The sequence below is a fragment of the Lontra canadensis genome, unplaced genomic scaffold (assembly GCF_010015895.1).
Source record: "Lontra canadensis isolate GAN:19392208 unplaced genomic scaffold, GSC_riverotter_1.0 scaffold20, whole genome shotgun sequence".
Lineage (NCBI taxonomy): Eukaryota > Metazoa > Chordata > Mammalia > Carnivora > Mustelidae > Lontra > Lontra canadensis.
The window spans coordinates 5906128-5924224 of NW_022631014.1; the positions used below are offsets into that span (position 1 = coordinate 5906128).

The 18097-nt window shown below is 34.6% G+C and overlaps 1 protein-coding gene across 1 annotated transcript in view; it reads left to right on the top strand.

Moving 5' to 3' along the window:
• Positions 1 to 18097, top strand: part of UBE2E2 (ubiquitin conjugating enzyme E2 E2) — a 370335-nt gene that overhangs the window by 4675 nt on the left and 347563 nt on the right. The window contains exons 2-3 of the mRNA XM_032860953.1: positions 1289 to 1472; positions 11444 to 11494. Coding sequence (XP_032716844.1) covers positions 1297 to 1472; positions 11444 to 11494 — 227 coding nt within the window. The 5' untranslated portion in view covers positions 1289 to 1296. The remainder of the gene's footprint in view (positions 1 to 1288; positions 1473 to 11443; positions 11495 to 18097) is intronic.

An 18097-nucleotide genomic window follows, 5' to 3' on the forward strand; every position in this document is an offset into this window, starting at 1 on the left:
TTTGAATTTGTCAGTACACTCTAAGCTAGTTTGGTCATAAGGGATCTGTTCATAGAAATCAGACTCAGAAAGTGATTATGATGGGTTGACAGTTGAGAAGGGATATCCCTTCTCACTTACTAGAATTTTTTGTGTCTGCTATCCAGGTTATAGCTGCTGCTATATGTCTAGGTATTAAGAAAGTTGAGTTGATAATGAGAGCTGTGTGGGGAGCATAAACTCTGAGCAAAGGGAATTTGAAAGCCTTTAGAGATATTTTATCCAAGGCTGGGAAGGGAGGGTAGGGGAGTCCTTCAGCATCTCAAGACAGTGTCCCCATTTCTTGTGAAACACAGTTGCTTGGTATATTGCTTGATCAATGCTGACACCATCACATGGTTCAGTTTTTATTTAGAATCATGTGTTCTTTTGTGTTCTTCTGTTACCATAACAGTTGACTAGCTTAGAGGATTTGAATTTAGTAGTTTTCAGAATATTTAGAGTTGTACAACATCACCATTATCTAATTTAAGAACATTTTCATCACCCCAAAAGAATACTTCATACCTATTAGCACTCCTTTACCCATTTTTCGCTCATTCCTAGTCCCTGGCAACCACTTACCGACTTCTCTGTCTCTGTGAATTTGCCTATTCTGGACAGTTCATGTAAATGGAAACATATAGTTTGTTATCTTTTGTGACCGGTTTCCTTCACTTAGCATAATGTTTTTAAAGTTCATCCATGTTGTAATGTGTACATATTGTGCTTCATTACTTTTTACAGCTGAATAATATTCCATTGTGTGGCTGTATACCATTTGGTTTATCCATTTATTAGTGGACGTTTGAGTTGTTTCCTCTTTTGGCCTTATGAGTAATTTTTAAAAAAGATTTTATTTATTTATTTGAGAGAGGAAGAGAATGAGAGAGAGCGAGCATGAGAGGGGGAAGGTCAGAGAGAGAAGCAGACCCCCTGCTGAGCAGGGAGCCGGATGCCGGACTTGATCCTGGGACTCCAGGATCATGACCTGAGCTGAAGGCAGTCGCTCAAGCAACTGAGCCACCCAGGTGCCCAAGCTTTATGAATAATGTTACTGTGAACATTTTGTGTGTGTATTTTGTGGTTTTCATTTTTTTCCCCTAGGTACATTTTGAGAGAAACGTTTTGGCAACTCCCAAAGCGGATTTGTAAGTGGCAACCATATTCATTGTATATTAGCTTTGCTTCTACTTTGAAGTTTACTTTCTCTCTATTCTAGAGGTAGTCCTCCCATAACTAAATAATTGATTTTTTATTTTCAATCCAGGATCTAAAATGTCCACTGAGGCACAAAGAGTTGATGACAGTCCAAGCACTAGTGGAGGAAGTTCTGATGGAGACCAACGTGAAAGTGTTCAGCAAGAACCAGAAAGAGAACAAGTTCAGCCCAAGAAAAAGGAGGGAAAAATATCCAGCAAAACGGCTGCTAAATTGTCAACTAGTGCTAAAAGGTACCTCAATTATTATACCCTTTTTAGAAAAGTTTTAGTATCAATTTATTGTTTTAAGTTCTATCTTTGTGTTGTATTTAGTTGTTTTTCTGGGGTGTGGACCATGAGATTCATGGATTTTTCTTTCTTATTCAAGATTATTTCTTTTACGGTGTTTTAATTGTAGGCAGTATGAATTTTTTAATATTTAAAGTCAGTTATCCAGAATGGCACATCCATAAATATATATATCCATTGTGTGTGTTTATGTATTATTAATTGAGCATATATAGGAAAATATGTGTAAAAGTGTGATAGTTTGATTTACTTGACTATAAATATTTTATTCTTTTCTGAATCATAGGACAGTGAGTAGGAATCTATTAAAATAGTTGTTGAATGGTATGTGTTTTCTACTACTCCCCGTTAGTAAAGTTAGAAATGCTGAAGTTTGACAAATACATGTTGGTTTTATTGTATTAGGCAGTGGGTCCATCTTGATCTGTTTTTTTTTTCTCTAGACAATAGATCTAGAAGGTAGATACTTGAATGATTCTCTATTGCCACATCAGTTGCTTATGAGAGACATAAACTTTAATATTGTTTAATTATAGAATATCTCTTGGAAAATAATTTAAGAGTAAACTAGATTGAGTACAGTTTTTCCCGATTTTGTGATTTAATGTTCTTGTTTTGTTTTAATACCTTTTAAAAGATGTCAAATAGGAAGCATAATGAAGGCATTTTGTAAGTTTTAGGCATAGAGGAATGTCTGAGTGTTGAATGATAGTTTTATATTTTATTGGGTTGTCTGGGTTAAGGGGTCCTTTCCTGAAGACCAAAAACCATTACAGTCTAGCAGACCTTTGGCCTAGTCAATTTCCTTCCGGCCTAGTAAATTCTCAGGATCAGGAAGAACCTTCTCAAGCCTCCATGTGGAACATGAGCTTCTAGGTAGAGATGTTGGAGTGATCATGAGTGGTCAGCAACTCATTCCAAGGGACTGTGGTAGTCATACATTTCCTGAAAGTATGTTGCTGATCCCTGACTTCTGATGAAGGAGTTGTGTGGAAGGCAGATAGCCTCAAATTTTAAGCCTTTGCACTAGAACGTGCCGGTGTGGGGAAAGGGTTCTGTTTGTTTTTGCTGTCACAGCACAAGTCTAGAGGGCCTTTAGCTGGCTGACATGACCCCTCTGCTGCCTGGCCAAAACACAAAATGACCTGCTGCTGGGAAATGGGGAGGTGGAGTTAGTATGGATAAGAAAGGTAAGAAAGGAGAAAATATGACATTTAGATGAAAGAAAGGAGGTTGGGGTAGGTGGGTAAGAGATACTCAGATACAGACTGTGCCTGCATATGCCCAAGAAAACTGAAATTCAGTTCCTCAGCTTCTGATAGTAAGGGTTTCCACATGGCATCTTCAGCTTATCAGAAAAGGGAGAGGATGGGCTGGCTAGGTCTGTGGGGAGTGGGGTAGTGCTTCTCCTGGCTCCGTGCTCAGTTCTCCCATGATTGCTTGTTAGCAAAGATTCCTTGAAGCCCTGCCTTTCCCCCTGTTGGGAGTACCACCGTAAAATCCTTCAAAATCCTCTTTCTTTCTTAAGATTATTTATTTATTTACTTATTTGACGGAGAGAGAGAGTGACAGTGACAAGAGGGAACACAAGCAGGTGGAGTGGGAGAGGGAGAAGCAGGCTTCCTGCTGAGCAGAGAGCCTGATGCAGGACCCTGGGATCATGACCTGAGCCAAAGGCAGATGCTTAATGACTGAGCCATCCAGGCACCCCCAAAATCCTGTTTCTTGAGTGATGTATCAAAAGACCAAATTCTGCTTAGGAGAGATTATTAATGTATCATGTGTGAAACTGAGGATTGCATCAATTTTTTCACATACGTGGATCATCTTTTACTTTATTTTACTGCAGTGTGTAAAACAGGTATAGATTATATATTCAAACCTAGTCCTCCCCATCCTTTTTTAAGTAGGGGATAAGATGTAGTTTTGAGATGGTGTGTGTAAAGAATCCAAGACAGTGCCTGGCTGGCATATAATAGAAATTGGTATTATTGCATTGGTTAAAGTATTAAGTATTGTCTGAATTGCTTTTTGGCTGAAGGAATCCCTCTACTGACAGATTCATTCTTGTGAATTTGTGATTTTTTTTTTTTTAAGATTTTATTTATTTATTTGAGAGAGAAAGAGGGCATGAGTGTGAAGGAAGAACAGAGGGAGAAGCAGATTCCCTGCTGAGCAGGGAGCCTGATGCTGGGCTCCATCTCAGGACCCCAAGATCGTGACCTGAACTGAAGCAGACGTTTAACTGAGGTTTTTTTTAAGAAAACATGTTTCTACACAAAATCATTTAGTTCTTCAATTATAGCACATTTCATGCAGTTGAGCACCTATGAGCACTTATATGCCAAGTGCTTTCCTTGAGTGACTATAAAATGCATAAATCACAGCATCTGAGTATTGCTATTTTAACAACACTGCATCCTCAAAGGCTAACATATATTTCATTTTCCCAAAGTTTATCAAGTGAACTTGAAAAATACCTACAAGACTTTAACTGGACAAAGTCTATAAATGACAGTATCAGTGTATGAGATCTTACTAGATGCCAAATAAATGCTTTATCATGTTTAGTTCTCACAACAGCCCTATGAAGATGGTATCATTATCTCCATTTTACAGAAAAGGAAACCCAGGATTAGAAATGTTAAATTATGTATCTAAGATCACAAGGCTACTAAATCCTAGAACCTTCTTCTAGAATATCTCCAAGTAGTTTATGGGTGACAGTATCTGAAGTGACTTAATCATTTATTTGACAGAGAGAGAGAGAGAGAGAGAGAAAACAAGCCGGGGGGAGGGTAGAGGGAGAGGGAGAAGCAGGTTCTCTGCTGAGCAGGGAGCCTGATGCAGGGCTCAGTGCCAGGACCCTGGGATCATGATCTGAGCCGAAGGCAGATGCTTAACCAACTGAGCCACCCCGGCACCCCTGTAATCTGTGATTTTTAAAATTGTGATTTATGACCTTCCTCTAGAAGATCTCCAGGTGTTTTACGGGTTTCAGTATCTGAAGTGATTAAATCATTTACTATATGTTTTAAGTATAAAAATGCTGCTTCCCTGCTGGTTTTTTAATTAAAAGAAATAGCTTAATTCTTCACTCTTCCTTTCCCCTGATTTAGTTGATAGTGAAGTTATTTTATTTTTGTCATCTTTGCTTAAGTTCTAACAACTGAGAAAAAAATTGAGAATCATGAGGGCATCTTTTAAATTCATCATTATATCTACAGTGCCTACTGTAGGAAGGTCATAGTATTTATTTACTGGTTTCCTTAGAACCAGAGTTTATTATAGGGATTGGATCTTCCATGGATATTAAGATCCCAGTACTAATCAGAAGATTCAAAGTTAGAGGTAGTTTCAAAATGAAATTCTGATTTATTATCATTAATTGGTTTTTATTCAGGTGAGAAGTCTTTTCCATTTGGTGTCATTTTATAGGAGAAAGTTTATCAGAAGCAGTGTAGAGCTTGGATTCTAGAGGTGGGGTCTGGGTTTAATTATAGGTTCTGGCAAATAGCTTTGTGATCTTAGATACATAAGTTAACATTTCTTTTTTCTTCTTCTTTTTTTTTTTTTTAAAGATTTTATTTATTTATTTGACAGAGAGGGATCACAACTAGGCAGAGAGAGGAGAGGAAAGCAGGCTCCCTGCCGAGCAGAGAGCCGGATGTGGGGCTCGAACCCAGGACCCTGAGATTGTGACCTGAGCCAAAGGCAGAGGCTTAACCCACTGAGCCACCCAGGTGCCCCCATAGTTTAACATTTCTAATCCTAGGTTTCCTTTTCTGTAAAATGGAGATAATAATGGTACCGTCTTCGTAGGGCTGTTGTGAGAACTAAATGTGATAAAGCATTTATCTGGCATCTGGTAACGTCTCATACACCAATGCTGTCATTGTCAGACTTTGTGCCAGTTAAAGTCTTGTAGATATTTTTTAAGCTCACTTGATAAATTTTAGGACAATGAGATATACGTTAGCCTTTGAGGACGTAGTGTTAAACTAGAAATACTCAGATGCTGTGATTATACGCATTTTATAGTCACTCAAGAAAAGCACTTTGCACATAGGTGTTCAATTGCATGAAATGTGCTATAATTGAAGAACTAAATGATTTTGTGTAGAAACATGTTTTCTTAAAAAAAATCTCAGTTTTCAAGTATTATGGAAAAGTAATGTAGGGTAGGATACAGGAAACATTTAAGTGGGTATTTTATTTAAACAATGGCATAAATTAATTTCATCTATTTTGAGTGAAGAGGAAGATTATAGTTACATATTTGATCAATTTTTGCTCTTTGGCAAGAATTTGTTTCTTAAAACACTGGCATGCTGTTATCATGGTCTGTTCTCCTGATAATGTCTGTATCACTCCTGTTATATTTGCAAGTATGTAGTTGGACTATGTCTGGCACTGACAAGTTTTGATGATTTTATTAAAGTTACGAGTCAATTGAATAAAATAACTATTTTGAGCTTGTCATTGAATTGACTGCACTACTTTCAAGTGTTGATACATCTATAAATGTGAATTTTAAGTCACATTTATTCCAGATTAACTTTAGACATTGTAATTTTACTGGACATATAGAGTGTTTTAGGAATGAATGCTGTTTGGTTTTAGGCTAAATTTTTGTTAGGTTGGAAGGTGGATTCTTGTACATTCCAGCATCAACTTTTATTATATCAGCTCTTAGTTTTCTACATTAGAAAACTAATGTAGACAGATAGATAATCTTTTGTACTTAATCTTCTTGGTTCTAAATGTACATATACAAACTTTTTAATGTTTCTAAAATCAGGATGAATCTTACAGTTGATGTGCAAAATAATTTAATTGAAGATATCTTAAAAATCACAGATCATCATTCAGCCATTATACTTTAGGTTTACTATTTGCAATGACTTTGTTTTCTAGGTTAATTCATATACCACTTTGACATTTATTTATTTATTTATTTATTTATTTTTAAAGATTTTATTTATTTGAGAGAGAGAGAGCACATGCATGAACACATGCGCAAGGGGAGGGGGAGAGGGAGAAGCAGGCTCCTCACTGAGCAGGGAGCCCAGTGCAGGGCTCAGTCCTAGGACCTTTGGATCATGACCTGAACCGAAGGCAGATTCTTACCGACTGAGCCACCCAGGTGCCCACTACTTTGAAGTTTAAAATAGTTTAGTAATTAATGGTGTGATGTTTTTTTTCCTGAGAATAATTTCATTTTCAAGGGTTTTGACCAGTTCATTCTGTTAGAATAAGAGTTCTCAGGTGATCAAGGAATACAGTCCATAGAGGAATATAGAAAGTAATTTTGGTGGAATGAAGTTTTTTGTTTTATGTTTTTTTTTTTTTTAAAGTAACTGCTAAGAAAATACCTTTGTGAATTGCCATGTCCAAATATTCTTGTTCTACTTGGACCTGAACGAGTTACTGAATTTTCTTTAGCCTGAAATCTGTGTGTGTGTTTTAAACATGTCAGTACTTACTGCTTCATTTTCTGAACCATTAATCCAATGTGTTGTTGTTAAAATGAGCACTTCATATTTTCTCCATTTTGTATAATTTTGATACCATATTCTTCATGTAAGTCTAAATAAATCATGATTGTTATTTCACTTCCCCTCCTCCCACTCCATTCTTTTTAGCAAATGACAGTCACGTGCAGGACTCTTACCATTTCTGGAATAGCTAAGGTATTAGGTTGTCTTACGAACTGAAATTTAGTTTGTATTTTGCTTCTGACTTGTCTCAATACTTATGTGCAGTTCCTGACTTCTGTATCATAATAACCAAAGAAGTGGCACTGCTAGATAGAAATTGGGAATTTAAGCAATTGTCTAGTTGATTTATGTCTGAAGAAATAATTTTGTCTTAAAAGTTCTGATAAGAGAGAGGCCTTTTGTTTGTTTGACTTTGCAAGATAATTGCCTGTCTTTCATGTTACCAGGGTACAATAACTAGCCTTAGTTTCCTTATCTTTTAAATGGGAAATGATAAAACAGTAATACTTAGAGAATTCTGTGAGATTTATTTAGTTCACTTTTAGTAGACTAAGATCATCATGGGAAAGGTAGGCTGTAAGTATGAATTACTAATACTTTTTCATTTTTCTTCAACCTAAGGGACTTCTGAAATAGCTGCCTCCTTACTTTCCCCACATCAAGACTGAGAATCTTAATACATACCATGATCACAACTTTTGAGAAAGAATTGAATTGCTGTCATTAAGAGCAGCAGGATATCTTGCAACTGTTTAAATAGCAGTTCTTAGTATTATCTTTTCTGTCAGGAGAAATACAACCATTCTTAGGTGTGGCACAAAATACATTTTAATATATAGACTCACTGCTTAGAGTTGTCAAGTTTATCAGTAAATTGCTTTATATATTGAATAATTAGATCTGGAATTATAGACATTTAGAGGGGTTCAAGTTCCATTATAGAATTATTTGATAGAAAATTATGATTTATCAATTTTTTTTTTTTAAAGTAGGCTCCATGCCTAGCCTGGAGCCCAGTGCAGGGCTAACCTCATGACTGTGAGATTGAGATCTGAGCTGAGATCAGGAGTCAGATGCTTAACCTACTGAGCCACCCAAGTGCCCCTGATTTATCAATTTTTTAAACCCAGAGGGATGGTATAAGCATAGAACAAGATGAGTTATTTGAAAATCCCATAGAAATTCCATTAAAAAGCTTTCTTTGACGATTTAATCTTGCTCTTTTGAATGGCTGTTTTTTTGGTCCTCTTGGTTTAAAAACAATTCATAGATGTTATTCATGTTTATCGTAACTAATTAAGCAATACAGAGACATTTTAGTGGAAAGCAACAATTTTCTGTCCAAATACCTTCCTTATCCCAGCTTATTCCCTTGAAGCAAACTCTTTTTACCATCTCTGACTTCAGTCCTTCTGTTGGTGTTTCTGCATAACAAATTATATAGAATACTTAAACCCGTTTGTTGAATTGTTAACTTAATATCTTTTGACTCTTTGCTATGAAATATGAGGATGTAGCTTGTTTACCTACTCTTCATTCCCTTTTCCTCCTCCCAGTTAATGGTAGTTACATTAAAAAATAAAGTATTGGATGTCTTTCATAACTAAATCGTGTATTTAAGCCATTATTTCTTATTCTTTCAATTTTCAACAGTATTTCTTGGTTCCCTACTTTGTAAAATGGAGATATTAATACCTTCATTCTTTCTCCATCGTCTCAAACTGGTTTCAGTTAGGTACACTTAATTTTACACCTTGAAGATTAGTAATATTTACATTGCGTAGCACAACGACAATGCATCTTCATGTTGTTTGTAAGTAAAAGACCAATAAATTGCCAGTGCATTTACTATAACAAAATATTCAGTGCAAGACCAAATAGAATTTTACGATTAGATTTCCTACAAATCCAATATCATGATCTCTAGAACACCCAGTGGGTCATAACATTAGGCTAGATAGGTCAAATCTCTCTTTTTTCCCCCTTAACATTTGTTACTTGATTAAAATAGTTTTACATTTTAGTTTCCTTCATATTTGATCTATGGTTTTCTAACACAGGTGTTTTCTTTTTCTTCTCTTTTCTTTTTTTAAAAGATTTTATTTATTTATTTATCACAAGTAGGCAGAGAGGCAGGCAGAGAAGGAAGCAGGCTCCCCGCCCAGCAGATACCCCCCCACCTGCCCGCCCATGCGGGGCTTGATCCCAGGACCCTGGGTGCCCCCAACACAGGTGTTTTTTTCTGGAATTTCTGGTTGTCTTTCTCCCCACTTCCCTTAAATAATGTGTCTTTATTATATTCTTAAGCACTCTGCAGTCCCCTCTTGGCTGTCTCAACCTGTTTAGTTTACACCTGTCTTACTTTGTCTTCCAAAAATACACTGAAATTCTCATTTCCTTCTGTTGCTGTTTACTCCTTTTTGCACTTTCAGTATTTTGCCTCCCTGTGCTTTCCTACCTGCTCTAAGTGGGGTCTTGAAGGTGTGGGAGGTGAATGTGTGTGTGCTTATTTTGCTATCATTAATCTGGACTTACTTAGTTTAGTTTTGAAGTACCTATTTTTTTACTTCTGTATGAAATTCATAAAGGGTGTTCACCAATATCAGGTCTTGAGATTTCTCATTTAATTATAGGCTGTATATACTTAAAAAATATTTATTTATTTGAGAGTGAGGGTGAGCCTGTGCACCTGAGCCCATGTGTAGTTGGGGGGAGGGGCACCAGGAGAGAATCTTCAAGCCTATTCCTCACTGAGCGTGGAGCCCTACATGGGCTTGATGCCAGGACCCATGAGATGATGACCTGAGCCAAATCCAAGATCTGACGCTTAACTGACTGAGCTACCCAGGCGCCCCTGGGCTGTATATATTTTATGTGCATCTGAACACATCACAGAATCCATATTAGAAGGAATATGTTTTAAAGATAAAACAAATCCTAGTTGACCTCTTTATTTTATAGTATGGAAAATAAACCTCTTCATTTTATAAGATAGGAAACTAAGGCTAAGGGAGAAGATGCAGGTTTGAGCAGTCTTTTAAAGAACTCTCAATTAATGGTAGAGCAGAATTAAAATGAAAGTTTTCTTGGTTTTGAACTTACTAGTTTTGCTCAGCTTCATAATGCTTCCCCAGCCTTGAATCACATGGCTTAGAAAAGTGAAAATTGTGTTCGTAGCATGCAATTCTTTCAGGAAATTGAAGCTAATCCTCTTGGACAAGTCATGTCTATTTCTTTATTTTCATTTGTTGTATTGAAAAAAATGTGGAATGAAATTGATAGTAAATGTTTTTGTTCAGATTCTTATTTTTTAAGGTACTTTAGGCAACTATCATCCATTCACTATCACAATAATTACCAAATAGCAGGTATCCAGTTAGCAAATCCTCATATTTAAAAAGCAAAGGAGAAGAAGTGGGGTTTTGAGAATTTTTTTGTATTTGCTTTAAAAAAGCCTATGTTTAATAATGCTGGATGATAGTTAAGACATTTCTTGGTCTTATAAAACAAGGTAGTACTGTTAAGCCTTTGTATATATATATATATAAGGGGTTAGGTGCAGTTAAAAATCAAAAGTTAAAAAATAACATGAGCACAAAAGCAGGTTTTTAAAAAGTTCTTTTTGCAATGCAATGACATTAAGATGATTATCCACGTATTATTAGGATAGTTCTTGCAAAAGGGATAGTGTCAGATTGGAAAGTCTCAATCTTCTCCAACCTAGAGGCTTCAGGGAGGAATACCATTTATATTTGGATAGCAATTTCAGGTGTTAGAATGAGATCCTGATAATTCTTTCTTCACCAGTTGATTGGATCATTTAGAATGCTTGGATTCAACTTAATAATCACTTTCCATTTTATGTGGGGATGTTCTAAATCAGAAGTTGGAATGATCTGTAAATAATGTGGCAAAGGTATCTAATTTAAACTAGAAATTTTGGTTATTATCAGTTGTTCAATGAAGCTTTTTAAAAAAGTTTTATTTATATTAGAGAGAGCTGGCTAGCCGTTCAGAGGGGCACAAGGAGAGAGAGAGAAGGAGACTCCCTGCTGAGCGCAGAGCCTGCCATGGGGCTTGAGCTCACAAACCGGAGATCACGACTTGAACGGAAGTTAAGAGTTTGACGCTTAACTGACTGAGCCATCCAGGTGTCCTGGTTAGATGAAGTTTCTAGTGTTTCTTCTACAGGGTGCGTGTACTGATAATGGCCAATCTTTTTACCTTTTGTAGGTGCATTGCCAAAATCATATCAGAAGTTATGGCTTGGTTATTATTTATATGATGATTTATATAGTATTAATATTTTTAAAAAAGCATACAAATGGGAAATATTTGTGTTAAAGTATAACATTTTAGTGAACTATTAAGACAATAAAGACATTTGAACATAACTTTGTCTTTATTTTAAAGAATTCAGAAGGAACTTGCAGAGATTACGTTGGACCCTCCTCCCAACTGTAGGTAAGTACTTACAGATTTTTATTTATTTGTATCTTTTGTGCAAGGTATAATTGAGCATTGGTCTGATGTATAACTGTTATTGTAGTTTGATTGGTAAAACATCATTATAGTTTGAACTTAAATGACTGTGGAAGACAGTTATTGTTTCTGTGTAGAAATGGAATACTTATCAAGTATATTTGTAGAGGTACAGTCGAGTTGCGAACAGAATAATGCAATAACAATAAGATAATGAAATTATAGAGTAACAAATATAATTATCTTTTAGTGGAATAGGTGTGGAGACCTTAATTTCTTTAATATAGAATAATAGTGTGGCTAAAATATTTGCTATTTGATAATTCACTTGTTACGTTGTTGAAAATTGATTTTTAAAAGGACCAGAACATTAAATAGTGTTTTTTCATGGTTTTCATTATTTCTTAAAGTCCTCAGCTGTAGCTAAGTAAGAATGGGTGATTTGAGGCAGCGATGTTAAATTTAAAACTCTCTCCTTTATGACCACATTCTTCAATTTTCCGGTCAGGGTTTACTTATAAGAAGTAATAGTGTTTCCCTGGAAATGATTAATGATATACAGGTACATAGAGGAAGAGAAGAAAAATAACCTCCTACTTTATACTATATCTTGGGTCTGATGCAATACTTGGAAGATTGGCTGTTGGACTATTATAAAATGTTTCTTTCTATTTTGATATGAGGTCAGTGTTGGAACTAGGCCAACATGGAGTTTCATAGTTTAGATTAGTATAGTCTTGCGGATTGAAGGCGAGAGGACAGATTACAGGAATATGTTGCTAATATTGAATGCAGGTAGAATTTATTGTTTGGTATGATTTCTGATTTCACTGATCTTATTTTTATGTGAAAGCAAAGATAGCAACTCTATGTATTAATGAAAGTGAGAATTTTGTGGATGGCTATTTGATACTTGGCTAGTTGAAAACTGTTTTGTATAGGAAAAATTCTAATAAGGTTTTTTATGTTTGTGGTGAATCTAATGTGTTCTTTACACAAAAGTCATGTACAGTATATGCCCTTGGAATAATATTCAAAGAATGTTTTATTCAAATAGAACAAATATTTCTTTGTCAAGTAAAACTGTTTAACAGTAAGACTTCTTGTCACACTTAAGACTGTTGCATCAAAGACTTTTTCAGATGGCAAATCATCGTTTAGGCTTTGGTCACCAGTTCTTGGAAATGGATTGATTTTGGAAAAACTCCAGTTTGAAACCTAAAATCTCTTGTTTCTTATGACAATATTCTTATGACAGTATTCATTTTAATGGTTTGAATCTTTTTAAAAAAATAGCTTCATCACATATATTATTTTTGTAATATTTTTATGACTTAATTGGTAAATATATGAACCTAGTTTATATACTTATTTGCTTAAATTTTACAAATTACTGGCAAAATAAACTACTTTGTTTTAATGAGCTTGTTTAAGGCTCATTTTTTATAAATGGAATCCACATAAAATATTATGTGATGGTTAGATTGCAACTTTGTTATATATTATTTTCTAATACATTAGTCTAATTTAGTTTTGACTTATTACAGATAATAATTTAGCTTGATTAAACCAGTGTATTATAAACAATGCATGAAAATAAGTGTGAGGAAAGGAATTACATAATGGCAATTATTTAAATAAACTAAAATAATTAATAATATAAATTATTATTAATTATTAATATTAATATTATATTAAAATATTTAAATAAAGAAAGAAAAGCTTCTAATGTCTGAAATTTGGAGATTTACTTTTTCATTAAGCCATAGTTAATGATATCATTACTGGTTATGTAAACTCTTTATAAATGAAGGGTTTTAAAATGTGGATGTGACACATAATAAGCCCTTCAGAAAGTTTCAGGAAAGATACCTGCTTGGTTGCAGGTTTTTTTTTCCCCAGTTTTATTGAGATATGATTGATATATAACATTGTAGAAAGATAACCTACTTTGGTTAATTTGCTTGCTTGTGGGAATTTGCAAGGAAATTCATTTAATAGTATGAAGATTGGATAGTTAACAAGTTTGCTTTAGAAGCCAGGTCTGTGATTCAGTGGCTTTGGCTCTTTTTCTTGATCCCAAATTACTTGATTGAACTGGACCAGACAGAGATAAAACTCATATCCACCTTCATGTATGTGGTGCTCCCCTTTGGCAAGCAAAGGATCCTCTATGTTGTGGCTGATTGGGAAGTGGTGATTAATTCTACAAGCCCTGTGTACTTGCTACTTAATATAGATGTCAGTGAGATTGTTAAGTGGATTACTGTGTGGCCTTTGGATTGTTTGGTGTCAAATATTTGATTGTGGTTTATAGTAAATCTGCCCATCTATATTTCAGTGGGAATGTGGTAACTATCTTCAGAAAGATAAATCAGAGCATAATTTTTGTTTGACTTATTTTGGCACAAAGTTAGTAGTGCTTTTGTTTTTAAAAGTTCTGTGCTGCCTTTATGTGTGTCCTAATGACTGTAATGCATTAATTTATAGAAATATACTATATTAAAGTTATCTGCCTAATAGAGGGAGTCAAAATCACATTCCCCTAGTACTCTCTTTGTGTATTACCTTTACCAGCACACAGGCCTGTCAAAATCCTTCCTCTTGGTTGCCTGGGTAGTTGTTAGCTCGTTATTACAGATTATGTATGAGGGAACATCTCTGGGTTTACTTGTTTAGACAGAGTGGAACAGGTATTTTATCTGTTATTGTTGTCTCAGTGGGGGTGGTTGTGTGTCATATTCCACTTAGATTGTGGTTTACACTTACTTTCTGGAACCTTAACAGACTAGTACAGCCCAGTTATGTGTGTTTGTCAGGTTAGAAATGGCATCTCTGAATTTTGGAGCATCTCTTATGTGATGCCTGGTTAAACAATTCTTGGAATTATATGGGAGGACCTAGTATGTATGTAAGTATTCTGTGAATCTGTCATTTAGACATGTTGGGAATATGAAGTCTTTCTGAATTATATCATTTAGTGTAGATAGATATGGTTATGTAAGGCATTTTTAGGGGAACTGCTGTGGTATTGTTTAATTTTTTTCTTTCAGGTTTTGAATGAATCTAAATACTGTTTTTAAAGCACCCACAAAATAATAGGTTGAATTATTTCTTCTTATGGGAAACACTTGCCTACATATCTTTCAATTTTCTTTTCACTTTTTCTGTTGTCTTTAAGGTAAAAAAGAAATTATACAGTTTTTTAAAAACTGGATTCAATTACCTTTTTTTTTTCCATTACAATCTGAGTTTATGTTTAAAAACAAAACTTTATATCTAGAAAAAAGTTTCTGTTCATAAAATCATAGGGTTTGTAGGGCCATTGGCATAGAAAATTATATATAGTTTGGGTGAAATTTGGTTGTATATTTAGAATATTTCCTGTAAGTAGTAGAGTATATTTTGCTTGGTTTTAACTCTTATGGTGGATAATATAATTGACCCGTGACATTTGCAAAGGCTCTCTTCTGAGGCCTCTTCAGATCCATAAAGGTTTTCATATTGCCAGCTGAGTTGGAGTTATTGGACTAGAATTGCTCACTACTTCAGTTCCTTGCACACCAGTTTAGGTGGATGGAGCCAAGAGAATTCATGTTATATCCCTACAGAGTCCTAATAGGTAAAATTGCTGTCTCTTGTAAAATGACTCTATGTCATGACTATCAGGATTCTTCACAAATTGTCAAAAGCACAGATCTTGAATCTATAAATGTGCTGGTATGTTCATTTCTGTTTCCTTGATGGTAGTGGGAAACTGGGAGTTAGCTAGAAAAATCTCCAAATTAAAATTAAAACTTTTGTCATCCAAACTTGTTCTTTTGTATTATAGGGAAACTAAATGCAAATTCTGTCATGATCTGATACTGTCCAAGTTTGTATTAACTGCATGAGAATGAAAATGACAGAGATCCTTACTACTTTTTGAAGTAGAGACTATGATAAAATGACTCATTTGGATTTGGACTTCTGATTTAGTAATTGAGAAGTATAATCAGGAAATACTAAAAGAAGAGGATGTAGTTCAGTTATCCTAGCAGTTTTCACTTTTTATTGCTGTTTCAATGATCTACTCATTGAACACAGGCTCTGCTTTACTTTTATTAAAAAAAAAAAACTAATTGGCTTTACTGAGATGTAAATTAAAGTGTAAAATTCAGTGGCTTTTACTATATTCATAGAGTTGTGTAACCATTACAGTCAATTTTACAACATTTTGATCACCCCAAAAAGATAACACCAAACCCTTTAACAGTTACTCCTTCCTCATTTCCTCCCAGCTCTCCAGCTCCAAGCCTTAGGTATCAGTCTGTTCTGTCTCTTACAGATTTGCCTGTTCTGGACGTTTGTATTAATGGAATCATATAAAGTGTAGTCTTTTGTGACTAGCTTCTTTCATGAAGCCTGTTTTCAAGGTTCATCCATGTTGTAGTGTGGATCAGTACTTTCTATCTTTTTGTCTCTGAATAATATTCCATTGTGTGGATATACTACATTTTATTTATCTGTTCATCAGTTGATGTACATTTGGGTTGTTTCCACTTTTGGCTGTTATGAATAATGCTTCTTTGAACATTCATGTATAAGATTTTGTGTGGATATATGTTTTCATTTGGGGGATTTATACCTATGAGTAGAATTGTTGAGTCATAGAGTAACTATGTTTAACCTTTTGGGGAACTGCCATACTGTATTACAAAGGGCTGTACCAATGCTGGTAGGAAGGTACCATTTTACCTTCCTACCAGCATTGTTTGGGAGTTCCAGTTTCTCCACAACTTTGGCAGTTATTCTTTCTGTCTGTCTTTTTGACGATAACCATCTTAGTAGGTGTGGAGTGATATGTCATTGTAGTTTTGACTGGCGTGCTCGCTTTGGCAGCACATATACTAAAATTGTAGTTTTGACTGATATTATCTTCATGAATATACTGATGATGTTGACCATCTTTTCATATGCTTTTTTGCCATTTTTATATCTTCTTTGGAGAACAGTCTATTCAAATCTTTTGCCCATTTTTAAATTATTTGTCTTTTTATTGCTGAGTTGTAAGCATTCTTTCTTTCTTTCTTTATTTTGGATACAAGTCCTGTATAAGGCATATGATTCGCAAATATTTTCTCCTAATCTGTGGGTAGGATTTTTTTTCCTTGTTAATAACAATCTTTGAAGGACAAAGTTTAATTTTTGTTATAGTCTAATTTAGTTTTTTCTTTTTGCTGTTTTTGTGTGTGGTGTTATTTCTAAGAAACCATTACCTAATCCAGTACTACAAAGATGTACACTTATATTTTTCTTCTCAGGGTTCTTTAGTTTTAGCTTTTATATTTTGACCCTGATCCATTTGTGTATGGTATGAGGTAAAGGTCCACATTCATTTTTTTTGTGTGTGGATACCCAGTTATGTCGGCACCATTTGCTGAAAACACCATTGAATTGTCTTGACAACTTTGTTGAAAATCAATGAATCATAAATGTGAAGGTTTATTTCTGAACTCTAAATTTTATTCCATTGATCTGTATGTCTATACTTATGCCAGCCTGTACTACATAGTCTTTCTTTTCCTTTTATTGACAGAGAATCTTGATTATTGTAGCTTTGCAGTAAGTTTTGAATCAAACTTTAAGTTCTCTAATTTTTCATTGTCTTCACTCATTAGTTAAGGTGTTGTTCCCAGTAAAGGAGAGGCCATGACTGGACATAAATCTAACTACTGTCTCACTGTTGATGAGAGCCATTTAATGAACAGAAATTGTATTTTCCAGATCATAGTAACTGAAGCAGTATGTAGGGAAAATGTATTTGTGTGGGTTAACATTTTTCAAAACTGTATGACAGAAGGGGAAGGCATTGAAATAGACATTGGGGATAGCATTTATATAGGCGTGAACTCTGTAAAGAATCTCCAGTACAAAAATTTAATTATTGCCACTAATTGTTTTCCTTTTTTGGTTATTGTGGTAATACTTTTATGGCATTTTTAGCTATTCAGGGATTTTCATAGATGATTGTCATTTAGTTTTATCAATTCTTCTGTGAGAATCCTGGGGTTAAGTAACTTGCTCGGAGTTGTACAACTAGTTGATTTGGATTTAAACCCAGGTTTTCTACTCTTCTATCCTTTATTGTTTTACATGTGTGACTTGATAGAAAAATGCATTTAAAATTACATTTGTGGATAGTCATTTGTGGTTCAGTAAAGAAAAAAAAATCAACATGCAAGGTAATCCAAAATATCATTTGTATTATGTTTGATTTATATTTCTGAATTCCATGAGACAGTTGTTTGCCTTTAAAGCATTTTGAAAAGGAATTTTTTGAGTATACTGATTTCTACCACTCTCCCTTGTATGTGTGTTTGTGGATATATATCCATATATATATACATGTATGTATATATATATATGGATATATATCTTAGCGTAAGTATTCTTATTATTGGCACTTTTTCAGTAAAGAATTTCTTTACATTTAACAGTTCTTAACTCAATGTTTGCAGATGTTTGTACTTTTAATGTGAAATTTGTTTTTCCCAGTAAGCCTGATTCTATGTCACCTTCCCAGTAAGCCTGATTCTATGTCAC